Below are 11,475 nucleotides of genomic sequence, written 5' to 3'. Positions count from 1 at the left end.
GGGGGGCAGGCGTGTAGCAGAGCAGGGGGGCAGGCGTGTGACAGAGTGGGGGTAGGTGTGTGACATCAGGGCGGCAGGCGTGTGACAGAGCGAGGGGCAGGCGTGTAGTAATGCCTCCTGGGACCGGACTCTCCAATAATGACAGGTGTGTCCATGTGGGACCCCGTGGCCTCATGCAGTTCACCCTCCCCACCAGCAGAGGGCTGACCTCAGCCCCAGGCCCGGCCCCGTCCTCACTGCAGAGTCCCCTCTCCCAGCACAGGCTTGGGCTTTCAGAGACACAGCAGAAAGGACGCAGGTGGGGCTGGTCGTGGTTGTGCGCATCCCTGAGCGAACCTGGCACGGCCAGAACACAACTCTGGCCAAAGCAGGGCCGCACATGGCACACTCAGCACGGCTTTCCGAGGGACTGGTTTAAAGGGGTATTTCTCAGCAGTTTTGGAATTTTGCTAAATAATTGCTTACGACCTAAGAATCAGCAGGAGCCCGGGCAACCTCCAACGAAGTCAAGGCACTGCAAGGTGTCTGGCTGTGACGGCCACTCAGGTAGGAGAAGCTGCCGGAGGATGCTGCCTGGCAGCACTAACCCAGGGACACATGGCACCAGGAACTGGCAGAGGACGGCCCTCTCACCATGCGGCTGCCACTGTCAACACCCAGTCAGCCAAAGTCAGCCCACCTTGTTTCCAACTATACAAGTCTTGGGAAGGAAAGACTGTCACACAGCAGGTTTTACAAAGCCGCATGACACTTGGACATGGAAATGCTTCAAGAGAGGCCACATCTCATTACTGACAGTCATCAGACAAAATACCCGGCTTGTCCCCGCACCAGAAAGGGAGGCCCAGGCAGGCTTACTTGGGGGTCTGTTGCACCTCGGCCCACCAGTGGTAGTCGGTGTAGTTGACCAAGAGCAGGATCTGGCACCAGAGCAGTACGAGGGACGGGTGGGTGGGGATCATGGCGCGGACCCACGTGTTCAGGCCCTCGAGGGTGTAGAAGCTGCCAGCAGAGTCATCACTGGTGAGCAGTCTCGTGGCGGCTGCTGTGATCCTCCGGAACATTCCTGGGGACAAACCAGAGGGGTGGCCTCGAAGAGCCCCCAACAAAGGAGGCCCCCCAGGAGTAGAGCTGACGCACGACCACACTCCACGTGGACAGCAGCCACAAGCCAGCAGGCCCAGCCGCCCGACAAGAGCAGGTGGACCGGCCCTACCCAGGAGCCAGAGCCACACACGCCTCGTCCTGCTCTAGTTCAGGCTGGGCTCCGTGACTGCGGCTGAGAGGCCACTGCTGAAAACCCATCTCGCGATTTACAGACCGGGCACAGCGTGAGACACGATTCTACCCTTTCGAGATGGCACTCGGTTCACTCACACGACATCCTACCTATCTGAATGAGACTTTTTCCTCTATTTGGTTACATTTATAGCCTCCATTTTTGTTCCGTCAACTCTCATCTAACTCCATTAACACAGGAGAAGACTAACACCTGCTCCTTACACCTTTCCAACCTCTTCTGCCACCATCCACTTCTCAAAAAGTCAGTTACCCTTTTCTATCCAGCAGAATGGAAAACATTTTTATTCTCTTCTATAATCGGAATTCAGTAATTACGCTTTACTGCTTTATTCATACACTGATTCCAAAAGTGAGAAATCAAATAGCATTTATGTTATGAATGTTACAGTAATATTCCCCACTCATCTGTCAGTGTGTTGTACTGTTGGTGGCTCACATGCTGCTGTGAGGCTGGAAACCGTGCCACCGGTATTTCAAATACGAGCAGGGTCACCCCTGGTGGACAGGGAGCGAACTTCCAGACTGAGAGAGACTGCGAAGAAGGACGGAACGGCCCACTGTGGAATCACTTCACCACTGAAAACCTGATCAACAGCAGCGAAGCACTGTCTGATACGGTGTTCAGAAGAGGAGCCCCTCAGGCTGGAAGGCTCAAAATATGACTGGGAAAGAGCTGCCTCCTCAAAGCACAGTTGACCTTAATGACGTGGATGGAATAAAACTCTCAGGACCTCCATTTAGTAATGGGGCACAACTCATAATGGGAAGAAACAGCTGCAAACATCCATTAAAAATCAGAATGTGGAATGTACAAAATATGAATCTAGGAAATTTGTAAATTGTCAAACGGAATGCATAAAGATTCATATCTTACATGTTAATGAGCTGAGATAGACTGGTATTGGTCATTCTGAATGAGATAATCATAATGGTCTACTATATTGGGAATGACAAACTGAGGAGGAAAGGCAAAAAGAACATTTCAAAGATGTATCCTGAAGTATAATGCTGTCAGTGATAGGATAATACCCATATGCCTACAAGGAACACCAGTAAATACTGTTGTTGTTGTTATGTGCCGTCGAGTCAGACCCGACTCATAGCAACCCCTCCTTGGGTTTCTGAGGCAGTATCACTACGGAAGTAGATTGCCCCATCTTCCTTCCGAGGAGTGGCTGGTGGGTTTGAACCACCAGCCTTCTGGTTAGCAGTCAAGTGCCTTAGCCACTATGCTACCCCCCAGTAAATACTACTAGTGTTCAAATTTACACACCAACTACTAAAGCCAAAGATGAATAAATCGAAGAGTTTTATCAGTCTGAAACTGCAGTGGGAAACCGATCAGACGTGCCATCAAGATGCACTGGTCATTACTGGAGATTTGCTGGAAACAAAGCAGCCGCACTGGTAGTTGAAAAACATGGCCCTGGAGACAGAAATGACACTGGAGATTGCATGACAGAATTCTGCAAGACCCTCTGGTGGTGCAGTGCCTAAGGCATTTGACTGCCAACCAGAAGGCTGGCAGTTCAAACCTACCAGCCACTCTTTGGAAGGAAGACTGGGCAATCTACTTCTGTAGTGATACTACTTCAGAAACCCAAGGAGGGGTCACTATGAGTCAGATCCAAATCGATGGCAATGAGTTTGGTCTGGCTTTTTGGGATGATAGATACATTGCAGATACCTTTTTTCAACAACATCAATGGCAGCTATACACGCGGACCTCACCAGATGGAATACACAGGAGTCAGATCAACTACACCTGTGGAAAGAGGTGATGGATGAGCTCAATATCACCAGTCAGAACAAGGCCCGGGGCCAACTGTGGAACAGACCATCAATTGCTCACATGCAAGTTCAAGTTGAAGCTGAAGAAAATTAAAACAAGTCCATGAGAACCAAAACACAACCGTGAGTACACTCCACCTGAATTTAGAGATCATGTTAAAAAGATTTGATGCAATGAACATCAACGATCCAAGAGCAGACAAGTTGTGGGATGACATTAATATCACCCATGAAGAAAGCAAAAGGTCATCAAAAAGACATGAAAGGAAGAAAGGACACAAATGGATGTCAGAAGAGACTGAAACTTGCTCTTGCACAGAGCAGCAGCTAAAGCAAATGGAAGAAATGATGAAGTAAAAGAGCTGAACAGAAGGTTTCAAAGGGTGGCTCGAGAAGACAAAATGAAGTAGTATAATGAAATGCATGAAGACTGGAGTTAGAAAACCAAAAGGGAAGAACACGTTCGACATTTCTTAAGCTGAAAGAACTGAAGAAAACTTTCAAGCCTCCAACTGCAGCACTGAAGGGTTCCATGGGCAAAATAGTGAATGATGAAGGAAGCATCAAAAGAAGATGGAAAGAATACACAGTCACCAAAGAGAACTGGTTGACTTCCAACTATTTCAGAAAGTGACATACGATCAATAACTGATGGCATTAAAAAAGATGTCCAAGCTGCACTGAAGGAACTGGTGAAAAACAAGGTTCCAGGAATTGACGGACTACCCACTGAGATGTTTCAACAAACTGGTGCAGTGCCAGAGGTGCTCACTCATTTATGCCAAGAAATTTGGAAGACAGTTGCCCAACCAACATATTGGAAGAGATCAATGTTTGTGGTCATTCCAAAGAAAGGTGATTCAACAGAATGTGGAAACTACTGAATAGAATATTAATATACACACAAATAAAATTTCGCGGAAGATGAGTCAAAAATGGTTGCAGCAATACACTGACAGGGAACTTCCAGAAACACAAGCTGGATTCAGAAGAGGACGTGGAACAAGGGAGATCATTGATGATGTCAGGTGGATCTTGGCTGTAAGCAAAGAATACCTGAAAGATGTCTATTTATGTTTTATTGACTATGCAAAGACATTTGACTGTGTGGATCATAACAAATTACGGATAACGTTGCAAAGAATGGGAATTCCAGAACACTTAATTGTACTCATGAGGAGCCTGTATACGGACCAAGAGGCTGTCAACCGAACAGAACACGGAGATACTGAATGGTTTAAGATCAGGAAGGGAGTGTGTCAGGGTTGCATCCTTTCACCACACTTATGCAATCTGTATGCTGAGCAAATAATCCGAGAAGCTGGACTGTATGAAGAAGAACATGGCATGAGGACTGGAAGAAGACTCATTAAAATCCTGTGATATGCAGATAACACAACCATGCTCGCTCAAAGTGAAGAAGATCAAAGACTACAGCCTTCAGTATGGATTACACTTGTACATAAACAAAACAAAAATTCCGAAAACTGGACCAAAAAGCAACATCATGATAAATGCAGAAAAGACTGGAATTGTCAAGGATTTCATTTCACTTGGATTCACAATCAACGCCCATGGACACAGCCCTGAAGAAATCACACGATGTACTGCACTGGGCAACTTTCAAGCGCCGAAGTGCAGAGATGTCTCCTTGAAGACTAAGGTGCACCTGACGCAAGCCATGGTATTTTCAACAGCCTCACAGGCATGTGAAAGCTGTACAACGAATAAGGAAGACTGCAGAATAATTAACGCGTTTGAATTGTGGCGTTGGTGAAGAATATTCAATGTACTGCTGGAAAAGTGAACAAATCTGTCCTGGAAGAAGTGTGGCCAGAATGCTCCTTGGAAGCGAGAATGGCCAGACTTTCACCTACTTTGGTCACGTTGTCAGAAGGGACCATTCCCTGGAGAAGGATGTCATGCTTGGTAGGGTGGAGGGTCAGCGAAAAAGGGGAAGGCCCTCAACGAGATGGACTGACACCATGGCTCAGCTCATGGCCTCAAGCACAGCAGACCAAGAACGGTGCGGGACCAGAGCGTGTTCTGTCCTGTTGAACACAGGGTCACCGTCAGCTGGAAGCAACTTGACAGCAGCTAACTCCATATTGTTCCCTACAGAGCCAAGAAGCCTGGAAAGTTTCTACCTCTTTTCTCAGGCCCTTGGTCATGACCCCTGGACCCCTTTAAAGGGGATGTTTGAATGCCAAGGTCTCCATCACATGAACTGCTGAATCTCATGCTATGGTCTGGTTTACTTCACGTTTGGACCACAGCTTCCTTGCTGTCTGTTCCTCCTACAGCGTAGAAATGCCTTTTTTTCTAACTAAGAGAAGGAAGATATGTGTGTAATCTATCACTGAAGTCTCCTGGTTTCTCACTCATTTTATCTAGAGAAAGACATTCTCCTTGCAAATGCTTATTCTCTGGGGCCACTGCCATCCTAACAGGGACCATGCCCCGTGCTTGCTCCAAGGCTGCTGTCTCGAGCCTTCTCTCTCAGGTGCATTGCCCTGTTTAACTCACAAGCAGAGTAAGGCTGATGGACACCTCGCAGCCTCAAGCGGCCTTGAGGCAAAGCAGGCCCTTGGTCTTATCAGCAGCACACACGCCGAGCAAAGCTTGCACTGCACAGCACACAGAGCCCCAGCGGTGCCCCTACCAGACTTGAAGATGTGGATCAGACACATGAGCAGTGTGCCCAGCTCCTGGCTGTAGAAGGTGTGCTGCTGCTCACTCATTTCCACCCGCAGCTGCTTCGTGACGATGTCCTCGAGGAGAATGCCGACAAGCTGCAGCAGGAACCTGCAGAGGAAGGGGGCGTCAGCGTGAACGCGTTCCCTGCCTACAGACTGGTGACACCATCCCCTGGCTTAAGCCACTCTGCCTGAGCACCACGTTCCTTACTTATTAAATGCTAAGAACTTTACTATCTTCTAAGGACTGTTCTGAGGACAAAATGACATGCTGTTATTTTTTTTTTTAAAAAAAAAAGCTCTATGAACTGTGAAGCACTACACAAATATACTTGAGGTAGAGAAGTACAATCAAGTTTAGCCGCTTGCGTAAACCTAACACAGGTGTCTGGAAAGCCCGAGTGGGAGAGCCCTGGCTGTCTCTGTGAGATGTTGAAGCAAAACGCACGGAGCAGGGTTACTGGGTACAGCTCCACATAGCATGGGTCGTGTCCACCAACGACAGAGTCTTCAGAGTGGCTAAACGGAAACTACAGGAGAGCTGGCTGGAAGGAGCGTGTGACCAGAACCGTGCTCAAGGGCCCATGGAAGGGGCTCTCATCCAGCAGAGGTGTGCGTGTGTGTGGGCGGCAGGGAGCCCCTGGCAGAGGTGAGCACGTGTGTGGGTAACAGCGAGCCCCTGGCAGAGGTGTCCGTGTGTGTGGGCGGCAGGGAGCCCTTGGCAGAGGTGAGCACGTGTGTGGGCAGCAGCGGGCCCCTGGCAGAGGTGTGCGTGTGTGTGGGCTTCAGGGAGCCCCTGGCAGAGGTGAGCACGTGTGTGGGCAGCAGCGGGCCCCTGGCAGAGGTGTGCACGCGTGTGGGCAGCAGGGAGCCCTTGTAGAAGTGTGCATGCATGTGGGCAACAATGGGCCCTTGCCAGAGGTGTGCACGTGTGTGGGCAGCAGCGGGCCCTTGCAGCATCACCGCGAGCTTCCAATCATTGCAGGAAGACAGACTTGGACCAGCATCCACCCAGGGGAGGGCCAGCCATGTGGCAGGGAACAGAATCTTATTAGTGACAATGAGTACAATCACCAGGCCACGGTAAGGCTAACTTGGAATGAGTTTTCTTATTGTTTTAGATTCTCGCAGACAATGTTCCTGCCACTGCCTGCACCAGGGTTGGCCACCCAGCCACCTGCCCTGGGGGTGCCACAGTGGTGGAGTATACGACCAGAATGCAGGGTGCAACGTGGCAGAGTCATGAGAGAGGTGCAAACCAAGGAGCCTAGGAAGGCAGAGAAAGCAAGAACACACCCGTGCAGACGCCTTTCTGTGACTTGCAGAGGCAAAGTGAAGCTGGGAAAACGCAGTTACTTATTCCAGACTCCTTGCTCGTAAAACCCTCTGGGGCTTCTGCATAGACTGGGATTCACTTCCAAAGGTTCAGATGGAAAGCGTACCTGGCAAACGTCTCTTCTGGCGGGTTCTTCGTGTGTGCCCCTTCACTGTGCTCTTCCGGTGCTGGGTCACCACCCCCTCCTCTGAGCCTGCTAATCACCGGACAGGAGACTAAACTCGCGGAGAAGGAGAGCTCCTGAACGCGGGACAGGACGATGTCCTCGGTCGACTGGGAAATAAGGACCCGCAAAATGGCGAGGATGCCCGATACCCACAGCTGAACGGTGCTCACGGAAGCCTGAGAGGAAGAGACACGCTGCGGTGGCTAAGGAGGAAGCTTCGTGTTTCTCCTGACCGCCGGCCTCCCGAGACCATGGCCCCCGCGGCGTCATCCCACCCACACATCACACTGGCTGTCCAAGTGTAGCCCGTGGAGATGCGGGGCCAGCATCCCGCAGCGGCTCGGGCCCCACCCACACTCCTGAACCAGCCCTGGAAGTTGTGATCTGCCCCACCTGACTGGGCTCTGAACCTGAGATGTCAGCATGAGGAGAGACACTCACCATTGTACTCGGAGTAACGAACATGCTTCGTAAGAGCATGTCCACAGGACGGAGGGACGAGGGGGCCAGGATTTCAAACAAAGTGTTTAGCACTCCAAGGGCTTCGTGAGAATCGATGTGCATCTGTTGCAATTAAACACATCGGAGTTTGCACGTAAGTCAACGTGACGGCCAGCATTACACAAAGCAGTACATACATCTCAGGGTCAGGAGACACCCACAGCCCATCACGCCAGCCCCTCACCTAAACGTACTGTCAGTTTAAGTGACACGAGCTAACATTTTTTAGTAGAACACTTTATCAGCTGTATTTTTCCATAATGAAAATCCACAAAACCCTCTGTCATGGAGTCCGCTCCAACTCACAGCACCCCTGGAGGACGAAGCAGAACTGCCCCATAGGGTTCCCAAGGCTGTAAACCTATACAGAAGCAGACTGCCTCACCTTTCTCCCACAGAGCACTTGGTGGGTTCAAACCGCTGACCTTCTGGTCAGCAGCCGAATGCCTTACCCACTGTCCACCAGAGCTCCTTAATAATGAACTAAATTTAAAGGTCTTCATTTCCATTTAAAGCCTGTTTAATTTAGACTATGAGATACATGATATAATCTTTCTGTAAATGATTCAGATAATATATAGAAAAACCTGTGAAACCTGGAAACTGTGTGAGGTGGAAACCTGTCAGAGGAGCCAAACGCTGTACTTTCCCCCAACAAAGAGGGGGAGAAATGTGGTCAGACCACACCCTGTCAAGGCGGAAAGGCTGGAAAGGCCCGGAGACCGGAGAAAACAATGCAGGCCCTGGGTTCCGGCTCTCCCAGACCCCGCCCCCAGCACTTTATAATCACCATGATGTCACCCTCCGTGTCGGGAGACGGGTCTCTCACACATCTCATCACACGAGTAACTTCACCTCAACAGGGTTGTTGTTGTTAGTTGCCGTTGAGTCAGACCCGACTCACAGCGACCCCTCTTTGGTATCACTACGGAAGTAGATTACCCATCCTTCCTTCCAAGGAATGGCTGGTGGGTTTGAACCACCAACCTTCTGGTTAGCAGTCAAACGCCTTAGGCACTACGCCACCAGAGAGCACACGTGTGCGCGTGCACACACGCACACACACACACACACACACACGTCAAGAGGCGTTTTGAGTTGTTTTCAAAATTCATGATGTAAACATTCCTGTTTCTCACACTTAACAATATGGCAACAACAACAACAACAACAACAAAAAACTTCCCAAGGTAATTGGTTTTAAAATTGAATACTATTATTACTTCTTTAAGTTGAGATTTGGCTAAGAGCTTACAGAGTAAATGCAGCAATTCATACACATTTCCACGCCACTGTCTGCAGTCCCCACAGTGGACAGCTCTCCTCCCACTTCGTCCCTGTGGTTACCTTTTCCTGTGTCCTTCTGTCCTATGCACTCGTGCTCCCTGAGCTGTCTCCCTGGGCAAATAGGGCCCTTCTCATCTGCCATGATTGAGTATTCTAAGGGGTGTACCTACCTGGTGTAAATGGTCGCCTTAAACACCTGTCTAATGTTTGGCTGGGAGCTCTGGTAGCATAGTGGCTAAGACACTTGCCTGCTAACCAGATGGCTGGCGGTTCAAACCCACCAGCCACTCCTCGGAAGGAAGGTTGGGCAATCCTACTTCCGTAGTGATACTGCCTCGGAAACCCAAGGAGGGGTCACTATGAGTCGGGGCCGACTCGACGGCACATAACAACAACAACAACATTTGGCTGGAAGCCACGGGAGTGAGTTCAATTTGAAGCCCGAAGGGTTACTAGGGTGATAGTCTGGGGGTCTCACCAGCCTCCATCTGATCAGTCAGCCTGGTTTCCATGATTCTGAGTTGTGTGCCAAATTTTAAAAGCCAGCATTATTTTTACTGGATGCAGGATATTCTAAGTCTATACCATAGCTTCTTTGACCATCCCCTGGTGATGATGGGCACCACTTCTGCTTCCGATTTCCATCACTACTGACCCGTGTGTGTCCCCTGCAGACAGCCCGGCACAGACGCAGGGTGCTGGGGTGCAGATCTGAGCACCGCAGAGCCCTGTGCCACCACGGGAAGCTCCTTCTACGTGCCTTCACCGTGGCCCCCAGCTGCCCTGCACCTGCCCCCACAGAGCACCTTCTCGCGGGCCGCTCTGAAGAAGTCTGTGCCCACACGGCTGTCCGTCACGCAGCAGAACTGCCCTGTGCCTGCTCAAGGACAGGACGGGGCGCTCCGCTGGCCACCAGCAGCAGGCTCATCTTGATCCGCCCGGCCCTCAGCGCATCAACGGGCTGTGCCTCCACACAAACCCACGTGCGGCCCCTCTTCCCTCCGCCACTGCCCCCAGCCCCTTTCAGTGCGGCTCTTCTGAAGAGCTGTTTGTACGCCAGCCCCTCTGGCTTACATGCTCACACTCCAAGGGGGTCACCAACACAGCTCCCAGTGACCTCCACACGGCCAGACCCAGGTGAGGCCAGGCTCGTCTCACCTGCCCTTCCACAGACCACACTGATCACACCCTCGTCCGTGGGACAATTTTGCTCCTTGGCTCTAAGAGAACACCTGCCCACCTCTCCTGCTCTGGCTTCCCTGTCCCCCAGTCCTCGGGCTGTGTCCAAGTGCATGTGTCTATCCAGCCCTGCTCCCTCCAGAACCCCAGACACCCAAGGACCTGCTCCTCCAGTCTCCCCACCTCAGTGATGGCAGCTCTATCGTCACCTTGAACAACAGCCCACCGCTTTCTTCCCTTCACACCCACAGCTACATATCAGCCCACCTGGCTGATTTTACCTTCAGACCAACGCCAGATGGGACCTCTTCTCCCTGCTGTCTGCTCCCACCTCCCGGTCAGGTGCCACTGTGCCTGTGTGGACAACTCGTCACCCCCACTTCCATCTCCCGGTCTAGGAAGTTCTCTACCCAACACCTGCTCAGATCACTCCTCTATTTCCTTCAAGTTCACTAACATGTCACTGCACCAAGAAGGCTTTTTCTCATCACTTGTTTTACAAACCCCACGACCTGCCTGTCAGTCCCTGGCCCTGTGGCAGCTCGAGTGCTGCTGCGACGCGACAAACTCTGCTGTGGGTATTTCACATACCAGGAGGGTCACCTGTGCCCACAGATTACAGCACAGCTTCTGGACTGAAACAGACCAGAAAGGTCTGGAGATGTCCTTCTGAAATCTGCCACGAGAGACCTCACAGACTACAACAGAGCACTGTCCCATGGAGCACCCAAAGCTGACCCCTAGGTTGGTGCTCACTCAGCCACTGTGCCGTGGAGCGCAAGACGATCGGCCCCGAGGCTGACGCTCGCTCGGAGCAGCGTCTCACAGAGTGCCTGACGATCGGCCCCTAGGCTGGTGGTCGCTCGGAGCACTGTCTCACAGAGCGCCTGACGATCGGCCCCGAGGCTGGCGGTCACTCGGAGCAGTCTCACAGAGTGCCTGACGATCGGCCCCTAGGCTGGTGGTCGCTCGGAGCACTGTCTCACAGAGTGCCTGACGATCGGCCCCTAGGCTGGTAGTCACTCGGAGCAGTCTCACAGAGCGCCTGACGATCGGCCCCGAGGCTGGCGGTCACTCGGAGCAGTCTCACAGAGCGCCTGACGATCGGCCCCTAGGCTGGTAGTCACTCGGAGCAGTCTCACAGAGCGCCTGACGATCGGCCCCTAGGCTGGCGCTCACTCAGAGCAGTCTCACAGAGCGCCTGACGATCGGCCCCT

At 51.5% G+C, this 11,475-nt stretch overlaps 1 protein-coding gene across 1 annotated transcript in view; it reads right to left on the bottom strand.

Annotated features, from left to right (window-relative positions):
• HTT (huntingtin) overlaps nucleotides 1-11,475 on the bottom strand; it is a 188,906-nt gene that overhangs the window by 44,628 nt on the left and 132,803 nt on the right. The window contains exons 38-41 of the mRNA XM_042782637.1: nucleotides 7,733-7,855; nucleotides 7,232-7,467; nucleotides 5,756-5,898; nucleotides 859-1,066 (exon numbers count right to left, since the gene is read on the bottom strand). Coding sequence (XP_042638571.1) covers nucleotides 859-1,066; nucleotides 5,756-5,898; nucleotides 7,232-7,467; nucleotides 7,733-7,855 — 710 coding nt within the window. The remainder of the gene's footprint in view (nucleotides 1-858; nucleotides 1,067-5,755; nucleotides 5,899-7,231; nucleotides 7,468-7,732; nucleotides 7,856-11,475) is intronic.

This window comes from Orycteropus afer, unplaced genomic scaffold (assembly GCF_000298275.1).
Source record: "Orycteropus afer afer isolate SDZICR_OR568_19922 unplaced genomic scaffold, OryAfe1.0 scaffold00398, whole genome shotgun sequence".
In the NCBI taxonomy this organism is placed as follows: Eukaryota; Metazoa; Chordata; class Mammalia; order Tubulidentata; family Orycteropodidae; genus Orycteropus; species Orycteropus afer.
This window is presented reverse-complemented; position numbering and strand designations above follow the sequence as displayed.